Genomic DNA, 18,868 nt, shown 5'->3' on the forward strand with positions numbered 1-18,868 from the left:
AAATGACCAGACTCACAATAGGCACACATACTGTACACCCGCATACTTCTGCATACACACACAAACACATAAACACACTCTTTCAAGTTGTACAATAATATTTTAGGCATTGACCTAAATCAGCATAATAACTGCACCCCCCTGATCCTCCAAATATGTCTCCACATGTGCCAAGTAGACAGAAGACATCATATACATAAGAAATGTACCAGCCCGGTCTACCCAAAATGTGTGGACTGACGGTTATTGACGGGTCCATTTCTCAAGCTGTATTGCGAGACAAGGGTTCAAATCCTGCTTGCGGTTAGCCCAGCGGTCCTTTGGATTGCGGTGCAATTGGCCAGCAATGTCTTGATTTGGAGGGGTCAGTAATCTAACATGGGAGCAATATATTGTCACACTCCAGCGACTCCTTGTGGCAGCCTTGGTGCCTGTGAGCTCAATCAAGGTAGAGGACCAGACAGTGTGTTCTTCCGGTGCATGAGAGAGAAAAATAAAATTGCAACATAAGGGTATCAAAAGGAAAATGCACAAGGAATACATGCAGAATGATATGACTAACAATAACTTCTGTATTTACATGGAGTACCAGTACTTAGTGTGTAGGGGTATGAACGGAACTAGAAGCTCTGTACACACTGTACTTCAACCCGTGAATGTGGGCGTTCTCGCCCTTTCCTCAAGTTCACGATTAGGTCCTTTGTCTTGATGATGATGAGGATGTTGTCCGGACAACACACTGCCAGGTCCCTGACCTCCTTCTTGTGAGCTGTTCAGTTGTCATCGGGGATCAGGTCTGCCACTGTTGTGTTGTCAGCGAACTTAACAATGGTGTTGGAGTCATGCACAGTCACACAGTGGGTGATCAGCGAGTACGGGGGGAATGAGCATGTTCCTCTGAAGAGCCCCTGTGTTGAAGGTGAGCTACAGAGAGTTAGATCATGTGGTTGTCAGAAACAGCAGGTGTTTTCAAGCATGGTTTGGCAATGTTCGCCTCGAACGTGGAATGCATCTGGTTGGCTTGTAGTCGGGTATACCTTTGTAGTCCCTGATAGTTTGAAATCCCTGCCACATCTAACGAGCATCACTGCCGACGTAATAAGATTTCATCTTAGTTATTTTTTGACTCATTGGTCTTTGTTGCAGGATTTCTTGGAAATGACTGGATTTGATTCATGTTCTTTGAAAGCAACAGTTTTGACATTTGTCCTAGTTTGGGTGTTGCTATTAATATAAGGTTTGTGGTTTGGATATGTATGTTCTGTATGGTCACTGTGGAGATGATAGCACTTGTTAATGAAGCCAGTGACTTCTGTGGTGAACTTGTCAATGTTATTGGATTGGAGAATATTAGTCAGTCTTATTTAGCACCCACTTCATTCAAGCACTTCCTGGTCTGGAGTATAACTCTGATTTATTTGTTGTTAGACATTCATGAATAATACCAAAGGTGGTTTTTAGTATTAGGTCTTTTTGGGATGGCTTCTGTCATCATGTGACAGATAAAGCTTCTTAATAGTCACACAGTGTTGAGCAGTTGGAATTCTGTGTCTGCGCTGATAACAGTTGAATACCAGAGAGCTGAGGGGGCTCTGCATCTCTGACTAAATGATATACATCTATTCTTAGTGCCTGACTCTATTGTGTGGGTGACAAGGAGTTGGGTGAGAGAGACATTTTCAGCAAGAGCATTTACGTCCCACTAGGTTTTCAGGGTGATGCGAGATCCTTAGGGTGGTGTGTGTGTGTGTGTGTTTAGGTGCGTGAGTAAGTGAATGTGTGTTTTGGTGTTTTTGTGTGTGTATGCATTTGTGCAACGTAGCTCTTATCCTGTGCAGATGCAATATAAAACACAGGGCAAGTCTCCTTGAAGAGAACAAACCAGACTTGATCCTCAGTGTTGCAGTAGTCAGTTTGTGGATGTCCTCCCCACCTGTCCTCAGTCCTAACTGAAACATATGGTAGCAAACAAGGCCCTTAGGCACTTACTATTGGCAGCTCTAGTTGCCGACACTGTTTCTCCACTTTCAAGCCAGTAACCCACACATTTAGTAATAATGTGTATTAATTGGAATTTGTTGTCTCAAAGTAGGAGTGTTTTGAAATCAGTGCCTTTTAGATCATAATAAAATGATATAGACACATGGGGACAGATCCTAGATCCACACTCCTAATGAACACCAGGGCAACATATACTCTATACATACTCTCTCCCTTTCTCTGACTCTCTCCGAGAAGTGTTCTGGTAGCTAACTCTGTGCTCTAACTGTGGCATGCCCATAGGCAGTAGGCCATGGACAGATGGCAGGAACGTTGCAGTGCCAGGGGGGTAAGTGAGGAGGTTAGTTGGCGTGGTGTAGCGCTAAGGAGGTGGCCTGTTCAAGGGCACATTGTTAGTCCACTTGGTGAAGAGAAATGGGCAGGGGTTGGAAAGTCACTTTGAACAGGAGTCGACACTGAAAGACAAGCCCCTATCTCATGGATGTGCTTAGATTAGAACAGAGCAGTGTTTGACAATGTTTTGTGATAGTCCATCCCTGTTTCAGTCTGTTTTCTGCTGTTAAGCGTCTAATGAACTCAGCCCTGGTATCCAACAGTGAGGGAGTTACACTTAGCCAGTCAGCTGGGTACCATCAGGGTAACAGTAATCATCTGAGTCTTACATATACAGTGAACTCTGAAAGTATTTGGTCAGTGACAATTATTTATTTATTTTTTGGCTCTGTATTTAAGCACTTTGGATTTTAAATGATACAAAGACTATAGGGTTACAGTGCAGAGTGTAAGCTGTAATCATTTCCATCCTTATCGGAAGAACCGTTTGGAAATTACGGCTCGTCTTTTACGTAGTCCTCCAATTTCAGGGTACCACAAGTATTTGGACAGATTAACATGAAATACAATGCAGTAGTACCTTGCATGCTGTGTTTCCTGAAGTCTGCGACCCCTGGGCATCACTGGTGTGAGGTCAGGCCTGTGCGGCAACCGTCTTCAGATCCTGCTTATTTGAGGCCTTTTGCTCATTTGGATGGAGTGATTGGCAAGGCTAGTCAAGAATCTTCCACTAGAAAAACAAATTGGTAGCAATTACAGTGTGTTTGGGGTCATTGTCCTGTGGCATGTTGAAGCGCTGTCCAATAAATCTAGAGGCATTTGGTTGTATCTGAGCATACAAGATGTTACTGTTCACTCCAGAATTCATCATGCTGCTGTCAGCAGTCACATCAACATTGAATTTCTCTGGTACAGGTTCATCTTAATCTCTTCTCTCCATAAGACTTTGTTCCATAACTCTACAGTCTCTTCAGCAAACTGTAACCTGGCCATTCTATTCATAAGCCTTACAAGTGGTTTGAATCTTCTGGTTACATACGTATCTCCCGAATTCCCATCTCAACCTTTCTCTGTCTGTCTCCCCTCATCATTATTTCATGGCTAAATAAAACGTAAATACCTACAAATACATCTAGAAATAGAACTGTATTTTTATTTTGTCTGCTCAGTGTAAGACTAGAAAGTAAGTGACTGGCTGTAGACTAAAATATGCAGTTATTGAATTTAGCTGATTAATGGGCTGGGTTCTCCAGTGACATTTAAACAAATGATTTGAGTAGGATTCTCATTAAGTAACTATGCAGTGGATATAGATTACACCAATATATTCTCTATTGTTTTAATTTTTCAAAAGTTTAGTACATGAGTGTGACTGAAAAACCTTACATATTCTATCTATTTTTACCAATTGAAAGGAAACGTTTTGTAGATTTCCAGTGCTTGCAGGTTGAGGACTCAGATTTACCTAACGCTCACTGCTTGCTGTGTACAGTATGGCTAATAAATGGTAAGCTGCCTAACACGTGACATGGATTGAATGAATCCTGTTTAAATTAGCATATTCACATGACAGTTTTGTTCTCTAATCACATGTGGTGCAGCTCTATAATTATGAAAATTTTAAATTCATTTGTAATACAGCTACATCCCCATCCATTTACAAAAAACGCTGAGCTTTTTAAAATGTTATGTTATCTGACATTTTATTGAACAACTTTCCATCCATGAAAAAATGTATAAATACTTGTTATACATTATGAATTACTGGCTTCTGATTGGCTGCTGAAGATTCTCCTTCCGTATGGCAACAGCTCTGACCCCCCCCCTTCCCCTTTTTTAACTCGCACGGCCTCCTCTATGGCTGCTTAGCCCCTTCCTTGCATGCGCTTGGGCTGCCCTGCCTTCAAGGGGGCTCTTCTCCCACTGTCCTGCAGCATCTGGATGTGGTCGCCATGGCAACAGCAATGGGCCGATGGAACCCCCAGGCCCCCGCCCCTTCTGCTCTCCCTCCTCACTAAGCTCACTGTTGCTTATACTGCTGCATGTCTTCTGGCTTGACCTGGATTCCGTGGTGTGCTGGCTGACGATTAGTCGGCCAGACATGTGCGCTGGTCAACTGACCCGTTTTCCCTATTATTTGGGGTCAAAAACGTCAGAGCAATGCTCCTCCTGCACATCCCAGCCCGGCCCATGTGTTATCAAAACAGCCAAAGACATAGAAAACCAAAGCAAGAGAGTATGTCGTTCCTGTCATCAGGGCTATGCCCACCCTCCCTCTTAACCAGTTTACTGGAGTGGCTCCCAGTGCCTCATTGAACCGAGGTTTTCCCCTCTGCCATCTTTGCTGACTCAGTGACAAATGTTTACTGTTGTGAGTTTAGTTACACAAATGTTTGCCACTTGGATTATTCTAGGTATTTGAATTGCATTCTACGAAGGAATGGTATGCTTCATTAGATAGAGGTTGTGTGAAAAGGTAGAGGTAAAATGTACACTCAAAGAGTTGTGGGCCAGATTCTGACCCATGCTTCAGCAATAAATATTCTTTAGCGAGGGGCTTGGATCACAGACCACCCCAGGCCACTATACTTTACATTTCAGTATGCAGTATGTTCTGTTTGTTTGAGACTGAATGTAAATACAATGTATCCATGTACTGACCCTTGTGTTCATGATGTGATGATGTCAGTCACTGAGTTTCAGCTCATTAAATCCGACCCCTCCCTAAGTCTTTCACTGTTATACTGCGTAGGCACCCCTTGTGATCTGGCTTACTACCAGAGGGTCAAAGATCATAGTTCAAACTATTTGATGCTTATGCTTATCAGTTGCAGGTTTTCTGTACATGTCGTGCTTATGTACTGTGTATGAAATGTCTCCTGTTGGCCCGCGTTTCTATAGCAGCTGTAGTTTCATGTTGTGCTGCGAGGTATCCCTTCACAAATGGTGGGATCAAGTGAACAGCAGACATCAGACAAGAGGAACACGTTTTCTCTAAAACCACATGTAAATCAAGTAGGTTTTATTTGCATAATGCATCGGGGAACATTGACCCCATGGCATGATTTTCAAGGCTGTTGAGAAGTTGGGAATATCAGATGTATATCTTCACCTCCACCTCTCTCTTTTCATCCCCCTTTCACTCTCCTTTCTTTCCTCTTCTCCATCCTCTGACTCCTACACCTCTCTTGTCTGGTTGCAGTGGAAGTGATGGAGTCAGCATAGGGCGCTGCGTTCCGGCTGCCTGGTGTCAGGGTTCACACCCCGCCAATCCGTCGCACACAGCAAGCTCGCCAGCCTGGGGCGCATCTTTAAACCCTGGAAGTGGAGGAAAAAGAAAAATGAGAAGCTAAAGCAGAGCTCCACAGGTGAGGGGGTTAATCAGATAGGTAGAAGGAGAGAAGGAGAGAGACGAGAAACAAATTGGAAAAAGAGAAAAAGTGAGACTGTTTTTGTACTCGTCCTAGCCTAGCGGATTGCCTACCACATTAACAATGTTCCTCACAGGCTACACGGCATACTGCTATTCTCTAGGTCTGGAACTCCCCTAGACTAACAGTCATTCTATAGACGTTATGAGCATAAAACGAACGTGAGTGACCTTGAAAGACTGTGATACTGTGCCATGTATGTTATCTCTTAATGCTCTCCGTGCAGATGTGGCTTTGTCCAGTGGATGTCTCTCGCCAGACCCCGGCTCCCCCTTGCAGGGATCTTCAGACAGGACAGGCATGCTGGGGGGATTTGGGGGGTCACTCAGCGCCACTCTCACAGTCAGCAGTGTTGAGTATTTGGGCCCCGAGGAGGAACTGCCCCCCCCAGGTAAAACAACCCTCTTAACCTATCATAGGCCAAAACAGAGCTACAGATCTTACCATGTGCATTTTGGCTACATACTCCAGCATTTGTATTTGAGTTGAGTAGAGAAGGGCGCCAAAATGTTCCTTTCCAATAAGATACAAATTTAAAACAGGATAGGATTGCTGAAAGCAGTTTGATAAGTCTATCATCTTCCGTATTGCTTTTCACCTATTTCAGGTTATACATGCATTTAGAGTAATCAACACTAATTGTGGGGCCATGAAATTTGACTGAATCCTTAGTGTTGTTCTTTGTTTTTAGGCATGTCAAGGGGATTTTTCTTGTATTTTTTGTAAAGAGCTATGTTCGATTAACCTGTTTTTCACATGAGTACAAGACTTGGCTCCAAATGAAGTTAAGACACATCATGGGATGGTGGAAGTCCCCGGGTTCTCATCTGGTCCTCTAGGATACTCTGTTCAACATAGCTTTCTTTTCCACTGAAAACTGTTTGTAATGACTTCACTCAAGCATTTATTTCATTCCTGATATGGTAAGTTAGGGTAAAGGTGCTGTATGAGACGTTTGGTTGGTTGGTTGTTTAAGTCGATTACTGCTGATCTAGAGGAATGAAAGTCGCACAAAATTAATCAAATCAGACTCATTCAATCCACTAGGGGTAGCGGAGACATTCGAAAACAACCAGCGGCAATGAAACTGCAGTTTTCATTCACTGAACACAACTGTCACTGGGAATGGCATCCTGATGTTACTTGATTAGACTTGAATGAGTGAATTGTTGGAATGCATATCCTTTAGGAGTTGACTGTAAGCCAGAGGAGGAGAGCAGTCCAAATACAGTGGAGAAGGAGGGAGATGAAGAGGGAGAGGAGGAGGAAGAGTCGCAGCTTGGTGCTGATATCTCCAACGAGGTGCAGGAAGTTGGAGAAGAGACGGAGGAAAGACAAGAAGAGGAAATACCTCAGGGAACAACACCACCCGCCGTAGCAGCCAAACCGGTGATGTCGCCGCTAAGCAGTAGTGAAGGTGAGTAGACTAGTGGCGTGTACAAACTCTGTGCCCATTCAGGTAGTAAGCATAAATACCAACTCAAAATATTTGTCACGGAAAAGCCATGAAGAAAAACATGTGTTTAATTCCTGAAATGTTTGATTTGAAAACGATGATGCTTCATACTCCAAAGACGACCATGCCTCGTGCCATTATCTTAATGGCACTCAATGCCGTGGTTCGCATGTAGATTGCTAGAACACACTAATTCTAAAACCTCAAATGAAACTTTTAACATAAACTTCACACGTCCCTCTGTTCTATGACAGCTGATATTTCCTTGTGTATCTCTCACTCTCAGACCCATCCCTAATGCCCTCTCACATAGAGACGCCCAGGGCTCCTGAGAACATGGCCCCCATGGTGGCCCCGCGTGGGCCTCTATCCAACCCCTCAGGGTCTCCTCACCTTGCCAACATTATGCACCCTCCCATGCCCCCTAGCTGTATCATGGAGGAATTACAGCGGGCCTTTGCCTCCAAGGCCAACCGTCTGGAAAGGTGAGTGGCACGCCTGTTTACTACCCAATAGCCTCATAACCTACATATTACATGACAGGAAGTGCTGTGGATAATGTTCCTTAACACTCAAAGTCTGTAGGTATTATGCTTTATAACTTGTTATAAGGGTTTATGAGCATGTATAACATCATGATAAGTCTTGATGTTATGTTTCTTTATAAATGCTCATGAGTAGTTTTGCAAGGCATTGCAACTGCATCACAGTGGATTATACCTAAAGCAGTTAACTATTGTTATTGACTGTTCAACCCCACATCCACTCTTTGCTTGATCCCTTTCAGTTGTTGCCAGTTCTTAGATCAGGCATGTTGCATGTTCAGTCCACACTGGAGAATACAGGATTCACTCACTGTATCTTCAGCTGAATGCTCACCCACTCTTTCCATATCACCTCCATGAGATGCATTCCCCCTTGTAATTAGCATCTGTGAGTACACAGGAAGCATGATTGAGGAATGTCCATTCTTCTTCAATTATGTCTAGTATGAGATGACATTTGAACAAACTGAAAGGGTGCTGCCACCTGGAGTGTGTTGTTGGAACAGGTATAAAACAGGTGTAAAATTGGCAATTTACTGCCATCTGCAGTTATGGAATGTGGCTTACAAGTGAAATTAGTTGGCTGAGCCCATCTGATGACGTGACTGAAATGAAGTGTCTTACCCATAGGAAGTCCGCCCACTTTACTACTGGAAAATGTTGAATGTCGTCATGACACTGCCCATGCAAAAACAAGCTTTTGGCTGCTACATCTGTATGCTTCACTCATTCCTGTGTGTTACCTATGTAATGGACAATAAATGGTACCTCCAATATGAACCTGCCCCAGCTTGCTCAACCCTCCATGAACCCTCTCTCGTCCTGTTACCCTCACCCCTGCTCCCTCCTTCCTCCCCGTGTCTCTCAGTGTGCATGGGCCTGCCGAGCTGACCTCGCCCCTGTGGCGGCGCTCTGACGGACGGATATCTCGCTCCTCCAGCTCAGAGAACCAGTCCGCAGCAGGGGGCGCCATTGTCAACTGGCTCCACCAGGCAGAGAGAAAGAAGGAGGCTGAGGAGAATAAGGAGAATGTGCGGCTGGACCAGTGCTTCTCTGACGCCTCTGGCATCCCGCACGATCAGGACGACTGGAACGACTCCGTCATCTCCGGTGGGTCCTTTGGGAATCCAAGACACTGTGCAACCAAAGTGACCCGCACAAGTAATCAAACGTAATGTGGCCAATAAAGCGCTCTGAATACGGAACTAAAGTCTCAAGTCATTGGTCTTCTGAACAATTTAGCAGTTTAGGCCACTATGAGTAAGATATCTACCCCTTTCCATGTGTTCTCACACATCTGGTTATATCCAGCAATCAGTAAACAAGTGCTCTGCCAAACAAAAACTGAACAGACATTTATGCCTATTCCCCAGTCATTTGTGAGGGTCCCGCCTTCCATAAAGATTAGAAACTTGGTCTGGTTTTAACCTAATGGGTTTGGTAACACATCATGCCAAGATCAAAAGACCTATTCAAGGGCCCCAGAAGAAAGATTATTGATGCCTGTGATTCTGGGAGGGGTTACAAAGCCATTTCCAAGCAATTCAAAGAAAATACTGTCCAACAGATCATTTAAAAATGGAGGACATTCTAGACCATAGGCAATCTTCATGACAGCTCATTCCTTCAGGAGAATGTGAGGCCAGCTGGTAAATAGCTGAAGCTGAACCAAGCTTGCAAAAGGACAATGACCCAAAACACACAAACGAAGCTACAACATGTTGGGTAAAAAATGGAGACTTACGGAATGGCAGTCAAAAGCCAAATCTCCGATTGAAATGTTTTTGGAGGACTTGAAGCAGGCCATGCAAGGCAAGACAGCTCTCAAACATGACACAGAAGATTGGCAAAGAAGATTGGGCAAAAAATCTATGTCAAGTCAATGTAAATATATCTGTAAATATAGTTCTAGTTTGTAAAAAACAAAGACACATTTCCAGTGTGTGTACTTACTTTTTCAAATGACTGTAGCAAAACAAAGCAATTTCTGGCTGATATATTCAAAAAGTTTGTTTAGATTTTGAGATGTACATGTGAATGATACATTTTGCATGTGTGTTTGTGTATGCAGGTACACTACCTCGCAGGCTAAGAAAGGAGCTGTTGGCGGTGAAGCTTCGGAATCGACCCAGCAAGGAAGAGCTGGAAGACCGGAATATCTTTCCTGCACGGACTGAACAGGAACGTCAGGAAATACGCCAGCAAATTGAGATGAAACTTGCCAAGTAAGTGTTGTCATCTTCATTCCTCACTCCTTTTGAATGAATATTACCTTAATTCCTTGCTTCCTCTCTCCTTGAAGGAGAAGGTCCAATGGAAGGGAACTTGGACCTTCTCCAGTTTGATTAGGAAGGAGGCAAGGATACAGGATGCAAGGAATAATAAAAATGCTAATTAATTTGAGATAAAGCCCATCTTGAGAAAAAGCTCATTGTATGTTCTAACCTACAATGGTGGAAGCAGACCTGTGTTCCAAAACTATTAGTCAACCTTAAAAAATAAATCATTAGGATGGGTTGGCAGTTTCAGAACAATTCAGTGAGTATTTGAAATTATTTCATATAGTACTACACTCTAAAAAAAGAAAAGGTTCTTGGAGGATCCTTTAGGGGTTCCTCACATTGAAACTGTGGTGGAACAAGGACATTTTTTTTTGTAATGGTTCTTTAAAACAATTTAAGTTTTGAAGAAGAAACTGCCATGTAAGAATTCTTCAAAATACAATTCAGGGAAACCGTTTGAAAACATATTTCCCTGAAGAATCTTTTCCAAGGGGTATTCAAATAACTTATTGCACCAAAGAGTGGAATCCTAGAAAAACCAAGTGTCGTTCATTTGTGGACCTCCGTTGTTCAGAATGTGGTCGTGTACTATGGTGATGTATTCAAAGAATGTCACTGGAGGGGTGGAGATAAGAAATGTGCTTGCATTTATTGTATTCAACTGCCTCCTTTTTGTTTTGTGTAGTGTTTCATTGTACTGTGTGTGCCATTTCACACATAAAGTCCCCTCACAGTAAGTTATTAGAAATTGAACACAGCTTCCAGTAACAACATAAGTATGCAGTAAGTCAAAATTATAGTGTAGATGTAAGCATATGGTTTAGGGACTTCCAGATGTTGAATGGAACATCATACATCTCGAAACAAAAACTACAGCCATTTCTTAGGAAAACAACCGTTTGGTACGAGAGCAGAATGTGAAGGGATTTCAGGAATATAAATGCATTGTGTTCCTTCTCACTAATGGGTCTAGCTGATTGTATGCTACTGTGTTACATAGTCAAGCAATAGTTTCATAGTACAATGGGAGGCTATTGAATACCAGCTGCTAACATTTTATGTAAAAGACCAGAGCAGACCAGCTTCAGCACTATGTCTCTTACATGCGTAAGTAGTTTTGACAATATAGTGATTGCCCTACAGATATACTGTACGTGTTTTAATTTTAAACAAAGATTTAAGACTGATTTATGTTTCAAATGTTTTTATTGCACACATAAGTGAAAAAAAAACAGGTGAGTGATACAGAATTTGTGCTAACATCGTCTGGTCATTGTTATATCCAGAAAAAAACGAGAGTAAATATGAAAAGCTACACTAAAAATATTGCGAAATGGTGAACGTTCATATTCCAGTGGTAAATGTTCAGGTAGATTACTTACATATTATAGGGCCTGTGCTGTCATTCCCTCTTCACGTGGTGCAACTCGTTCAGTATGTTCCAATTTACAGTGCATGCTCCATATTTTGGTGACACACTGCCCTTTTTAAGAGAAGGGAAAGCCAGACTATAATTAGCCCTGAAGATGGTTGAGAAAACAGAAGCGCAGCAGAGGTGAAAATAATATTTCCCCCAGGCTACCCTCACTGAATGACAAAACAGTCCATCACTCCCAGCTCAAGACTGAATGGTCTTGTTTTCCAAGCCTCCCTCCAGATCGGGGAACACCTTGTCTGTCTGTTGTCGCAGTGCTAGATTACCTTTCTATTTCTAGTGGTTTCTCCTTGCCACTTCTGCTGTGTGGCACTTCACCTAGGCTATTCTTAGCTTGACGACTGTTGAATAATGCATTTCGGTGCAATACATTGGCCCTTCTTCGCCCTTCTCCTACGCAAACGTGTGCAGTTGAGGAGTTACTTTATGTGAGGGGAAATAGTAGGGGAAAGGTGATACCGTATCAGTAGGTCAGAATGCAGTAGGTGTTTTTTTTTCTGTTTGTACTTAAAAATTGAAAACAGTAAATGTTAGCCAGCGGAGGAGAAGAACACGGGTAATCAGAAATGGGAGGGCTCATGCTGGGATTGAACCAGGATGCCCACCGAGGGGGAAGTATATGGTTCTAGAAGCATGACCGTTAACTGCTCGACTAGAGACCAGGCCGGCAAGAGGCTCGTTTTGCAGAGTGCTGGGTTATTGTGACTCGCCCCTGCAGTCTGGGGGTCTTGTCCTTTTGTCTCTGGCCCCACTAACAGGGCTTTAAATATTTATCATAAAACAATTCTGTATATAAAGTACTGAATTCAAGGCGCTACAACATACTTTTAATGGTCATTAACAGTTGAGCTGACTGTTATGAACAGTGTTTACAATTAATGCAATTTTTGCCAAAGTCTGGAAATGTCTGGCCTTTCAAAGCTGTATTGTAGACTGCATGGTGTATTGTTGGCTGTATTGAAAATCCCAGACACAGTGCTGAGGAAAATACATTTCAGGACATTGGGACCCATAAACCAACAGAATACACTGTATCATTGACAGCTGTCCTTGGGTTAACAGGAAATGCATAAGGTTGGAACATCAAAAGACTGATTGAGCACTAAGACTCTAGACTTTCCCTTCCAAATCCCCTATGTTAAGGTATTATTTGTAGCCAAAAATAGCCACTGAATGTTCTGCACTTACACACAGATATGATTAGGCTTTCCTGGTTCCGCCAGAAAAAGGGATTGTCTTAAAGATTTCCATGAAAAGCTGTTGTTGCTAAGCAACCCAGCGACCAGGTCAATATCACAGTGGTAACGCCTCCATCGAGGCTTTGCAAGTGAACCTCCAACTGTTGAAAATTTAGTTCCACCACATCTTTTGGAATGCCTTTCTCATTCACTTGCATTGGAGTGGCAAATATAGGCAATAGTTGGTGGCTCTCATAAAGATCCTGTCACTGGTGCCTGTGAACAGAATCCGGAGAAACTAAGATGGCTACTGCAAAATGTTGATTTGGTGGTCAGCTAACTATGTATGTATGGATTTCACTGTGTGCATAGAGTCAGTGTCCTGCTGGAATATCCAGACGAGTATCAGCCACCTGCAGAGGCAACCTGATTTTACTTTGTAGAATGATGCCGGTTCCAATAATAACAGCCCAAGGACTAGTGAAGTAAAAAAATACCCATTTCAAAGGCACATCAACATTTTACAGTAGGTATTGGGTTCTTTTCTGCTCATGTATTCTCATTTGGCCTCCAAACCAACAACTGGTATGTGTGGCCCAAGAGCTCCATTTCCATTAGATCTGACAATAGCAATCAGTTCCAATTCAAGCGCCAAAGACATTTAGCAAACCCCAGGCTTTTTGCTGGCATCTCTTCCTATTGATATAGAGGTGACATCCAAATTAGCGTTTTGTATCACTATCCATATTTTCAGCAATTTGGTTAACCACCTTGCTGAGGGACAGAATGACAGATTTTTCACCTTGTTAGCTCCAGGATTTGATCTAGCTGACTTGCAGTCACTGGTCAGATGCTGCATCTACTAGGCTCTATCAACACCAACTGAAGATTCTGAGGCACTTGCATCCTCCACTAGGCAGGTTTACCACTTGTCCACGGGTGAATTATTGCCCTATAGTTTTAAGTGATATATTTGGTGTTTTGCAATTTTGTTTGTACCAAATGGCAGATTGATGCATTTCAACAATAATTTTTCTCTTTTCATTTGTGAGTTCTTAACCTTTCAAATTGCCTAAAAATTTCAACATTGTTCAATTCTTAACAAGAAATTGGCTAAAAGGATGGATCTTGAAGTTACAATTAGTCTCTGTTACAGCACATTATATTTACATGGACTTATATTATGAATATTTGCACTGTAAACCTGAATAAGTTCGCAGAACCCCTAAAAAAGAAGGCGATCAGTTGGCTTTAAGTTCATAGAAGTTTGCAGAACTTATGGGTTTAGGTCTAAACTTAAATTATTGAGAAAGCATACCTATTTTCAGTTGAAACAACCCAAACAGGGTCCAGACTTGAATTGTATTTGCTTAAAGGAATTGTGTAATATACTAAGCCACATTTACAGTAGAATTTCCCAGTATGCTTTGCCCTTTCAGTTGAACTATAAATGTACCTCCCATCACTGTATTTGTTAACATAATTATTGAACAAACACATTTTCAATAATTTAAATTCCTAGACAATTACTATAAATGTTCAACTTCTAATACTTTACATATGCCATTAGGCTTCATTTTGCCATCTTGCTCTGCATAGTACAGTGGCCATAAAATCATTGTTGAAAAAGGCTCCTAGTACACAATGAAAGGTATGTAGGAGGGCAGTTGACCCTTTTGCCACAATACCCAGGTGTGGCTAGGTCTTTGACTGTGTAGCTTTAGGGTGCGTGACACGACTTTGTTCCTCAGTCTTTGGGAATTTAAAACATTTAAAGGTGGTTAGGGGGGGGCAAGCTTGATGTGAGGTGGTGTGGTACACTCTCTTTCATTTCCTTCATCTTTTGGTCAGGGGGTTTGCCGCATGCAGTGTGGAGCTGAGCCCTGACATCTATTATTGAAATCAAAGTCTTTGAAATGTACATGTGCACAGGTGACTCCCAAGTTAGGGGCGTTTTCTTTTTGTGGACCTTTTCAATTGAAGCTTTGAAGCAGTGAATTAATCATGATCTACAGTGAACCTATGAACCTATCTTGTCAATACCTTGTCATACAAATAACATTAAAATAAAAAATCTAATTTTCTTACATTTGTAGGTACCAGTGAGTCAACATGTACAAATGAAGCAGGTCATTGTTTACAGTTGGTTAAAAAACAGCACCAAAAAACAGCTGAACAAAAGAAGCATCAGTGAAACAAAATGGCATTTTCTGGGTATACTAGGGAATACCTAAAATGAAAACCTCTATGCACCTCTGCTCAACTACAAATCATACATGCACGGAAGTCACGACCCAGTTCAATAAGCGTTCTGCGTGTGTTAGTATAGGAGAGATGATAGTGAATCAAGCAGTTGCATAGGGATCAGGTGATGACAGCAAGACCTAGTATTTTTCTTAGTCTCTTTTGTTCTCAGATTGACTTTACGATAAGACAGGTGAAGTCTCGGCTGCAGTATAACAGAAATACTGATTTGGGCGTCTATATTTTATATGTGGGGAGGGCTTCTATCAAGGCATCATAGACAGAGTTTAAATGAAAGACTAGGGGATTCCTAACAGAAACAACAACATTGATACAGCGGACTTGTTTTAAATAGGCTGACGCACATTTAATCAAAAATGGTTCAGAACGTGGTTGTGGTATTTTTTCGCAGGAGACTCAGCCAGAGGCCGAACGTGGAAGAGTTGGAGAGTCGAAATATCCTAAAACGTGAGTTTTAAAACTGTCTTTTAATGGTTTATTTTAATTAAAACATTTGAAATAAACGAGAGGCTCCTAAATTAATTCCTATAGCCTACTTAATACCTATTCAATGATGTATATCACTGATGCAAATGTAAGGAGAGCTCGCGTACGGTAAAATTAGAACCTGTACGGAGCTGAATTACTTTCTAGAATATATTTAGCAAGTACATTCTTTTTGTTTATGTAATCATTTTATTTTACAGATTACCTATAAATATGTATTGCCGTTTTCAAAATTAGTTTAAATTGACAAATATTGGATTACAACGAATAGCCTATGTACAGGCGACTGTTTCGCTAGAAAATACCTGTGGGATATTTATATTCATGCATGCACCTCGGTCGCGTCTTTGCCATGGCCATTAACATTCTATAGATGCTGAATACTGTAGTTCAGGGGTATTCAACGAATTCCGGAGCCTGTTGTTTTTCTGTTCTCATCAATTGTACCCATCTCGTGTCTCAGATCTAAATAAGTTATTTATTCCAGGTTACAATGAAAAAACGGAGTGGAGCTGGCTTCGAGGTCCAGAGTTGAGTTTGAGGGCTATAGTCAGATCACAACCCAAACTGGTCTCAGGGGAATATGTAATAGTAGGCCTAAATCGGACAGTGGAATTCATATAATAAATTACGTTACCTTATGGGTACATTACAATGCTCTACCGAAACATGTTACGAATTTGATTAAACATCATACAAATGTATAAAACGTATGATATGCTTCGAATTAAATTTAAGGTTAAGTTAATGGGTATCACAGTACTACTGGGGTTAAAGGTTTGGTTTAAAATTTGACAAAGATAAGATTAGCGTTAAGGTTAGGTGGTCAACGTTTTGGGTCTGAAGCGTAACATATATCATACAAATTCAGCTTGTTAATGTAAAATATCGTACTGTACTGTGTCTTTCTCTGAAACTATAGCCAGGAAAGTGACTTTAAACCGGGTTTAATTTCCATGTGGTCTAAATTGCATAGGGACTTGGAAAAACATTGCCAAAGGTAACCAAATTAGTATAAAACAACGTTGGCTAATGGCAACATTGCGACCTGTCAGAATGCATTTGATAAAATGATGATGATGGCAATGTTGCCATTAGTAAAGTCAGTTAATAATAGCTAGTAATGTTAATGTTAGCTAGCTAAAATTTGGACCACCCTCAATATTAACTACCAAAACGAACGTTCAAACCTGTATTGTAACAAAACGTGCAGTCCATGAATAGATTCTATAATCTTTTAGGGCCAATAGTGGGGCCTGGAATGTGTTTTCCAACCTTTTTCATTTTCCAACAGTTCTCACCTGGGTCTTTGTTATAACAATTTTTTAAATTTGGTTTAGAGAGAAATGATCAAACAGAACAAGAAGAGAGAAGGGAGATCAAACAGCGGCTGAATCGAAAGGTATTACACTAGTCGAATACGTTACAAATTATTATTGGCAATTTAATATTACAATACTGTAATATACAGTGGATATAAAAAGTCTACACACCCCAGTTAAAATGCCAGGTTCGTGTGATTTAAAAGAATGAGACAAAGATAAATCATGTCAGAACTTTTTCCATTTTTAATGTGACCTATAATGTGAACAATTCAATTGAAAAACAAACTTCGAGGGGGAAAAATGAAAAACCTTACAATAACCTGGTTGCATAATTTTACTAGGTGTATGTAGACTTTATATCCACTGTATATGGCTGATATTCTATTTATCCTGATACTTGCTTTGTGTTCATACTGTTGTTTACTTAATTCTGTGTAATGGTAGATTATTTTGGAGAGTGCTCTAACAAAGAGCATAAGATATTTATCAGTATCTCATTTTATCTTGGTTCAACCAGGCCTTTCTAAATATAACTCATAACAATAATTATTCTTTCACTGTGTGTATTAGCTCAATCAGCGGCCCACAGTCGATGAGCTACGGGACCGCAAGATTCTCATCCGTTTCAGTGACTATGTGGAGGTGGCAAAAGCTCAGGATTACGACAGAAGAGCAGACAAGCCCTGGACTAGGCTCTCGGCAGCCGACAAGGTGTGTGTGAGAAAGCGGTCAACAATTTTAAAAAGAAAGATCATCCGCGGCACCTCAAATTACACACCAAGTCTATGATTAACCACTTGAAATGACTTGCACATTCTTTTTAGAGGATTTTATGATGTGGATGTATTCAATAACAAACAATTAATGACATCATATCCATCTTATCAAGTGTCTAATACTGTACCTTGTTGTCGTCTTTGTTTTGTACCTTTCTAGCAATCTTTGTTTTAACATGAGTGGCTCTCAATTTAAGGATAATATCTAGTCTAACATTCTGCTTATTCCTTCACAGGCGGCTATCAGAAAAGAGCTAAACGAGTTCAAAAGTACAGAGATGGAGGTGCACGCCTCGAGCAAGCATCTCACCAGGTTAGTACATGTTTTTGCCTTCATTTTTGGCTGCAGCTGCCCAATTTTTTAGCTCCTCTTGCCAGTCCTGAAAAGGTCCACAGAACTAAAGATAGATTGATGGGAAATCCTTGCTTACCTATGCAACAGCATTATATCTGTAAGAGAAAGCATCAGTGCTGTCTGTCCCCAATTAAGTATTGCATTAAATAAAGGTCCTCCAACGGATTTGAAAGAGGGAGTTAAAAGACAGCAGCTGCACTCCCCTGGCACACAAAGTGGTGCTAAAAATAGCCACACAATATTGATGACTAGCTGTAATCATAAGTGGAGTGATTACATAGGCACAATTCTCTTCCCCCACCTTTGTAGGTTCCACAGGCCGTGAATACAAAGGGGAGTTTCTTCTGTGAAGAAATCATTCTGAGCATAGAATTTTCGGTTGCTGCGTTAGAGGCAGTAGACACCACCGGATCCTGGAGGCCATTCTTCACGGCCGGTCCTTTGTCTGCAGGATGTCCTGGATTCCTCCAGCACACCCCTGGTCGATAGGGGTGGAGGTGGACAGACAGTGCTGTTTGGATGCGTGGCAGCGAAACCCGGAGGTTGTGTCTCCACTGTAGGAGCTGCCTGGAGGCCAGAGACCTCAGACTCTGTCTGTCTGTCAGCCCATCAGTTAAGATGGAGCCGAGGGATGAACAAATCAACTTCAGTCTGTGTGCGGTTTTTTATACAGACTGCTCTGAGAAGGTGGCAAATTCCTACAGGGAAGATGACGTTGTGCATGTGACCAGCTTCACTTTTTTCTTTTTTGAATGTGTCACTTGAAGTGGAATGGGGGGGGGGGGGGGGTCGGGACTGTGTGGACGGTTGGGGTGAATTTGTACCAACTGTATACAGTATGTAAATCTGAACTGGATTGTGCAAGTCAACACTGAAAAGAGAAAAACTTTGTAAACACTACTTGTCTTCAAAATACAAGTTCTTTTTTTTATGTTGGCTCTCTTTATTTCAAACACCATTCTTTGAAGTTTTAGTTAATGGATTGCTAGGTAGCCAAATC

General features: G+C 41.6%; 1 protein-coding gene across 1 annotated transcript; it reads left to right on the top strand.

Moving 5' to 3' along the window:
* Positions 1–828: 828 nt before the first annotated feature.
* Positions 829–18,644, top strand: phactr3a (phosphatase and actin regulator 3a). Its single transcript, XM_034295836.1, has 12 exons — positions 829–933; positions 5,555–5,702; positions 5,992–6,156; positions 6,955–7,182; positions 7,508–7,706; positions 8,635–8,876; positions 9,838–9,991; positions 15,318–15,373; positions 16,753–16,814; positions 17,308–17,448; positions 17,750–17,826; positions 18,178–18,644. The coding sequence occupies exons 1-12, from the start codon at positions 829–831 to the stop codon at positions 18,191–18,193; spliced, it is 1,593 nt and encodes a 530-aa protein (XP_034151727.1). The 3' UTR covers positions 18,194–18,644.
* Positions 18,645–18,868: the final 224 nt, after the last annotated feature.

Source organism: Esox lucius, chromosome 12 (assembly GCF_011004845.1).
Source record: "Esox lucius isolate fEsoLuc1 chromosome 12, fEsoLuc1.pri, whole genome shotgun sequence".
NCBI classification, from domain to species: domain Eukaryota; kingdom Metazoa; phylum Chordata; class Actinopteri; order Esociformes; family Esocidae; genus Esox; species Esox lucius.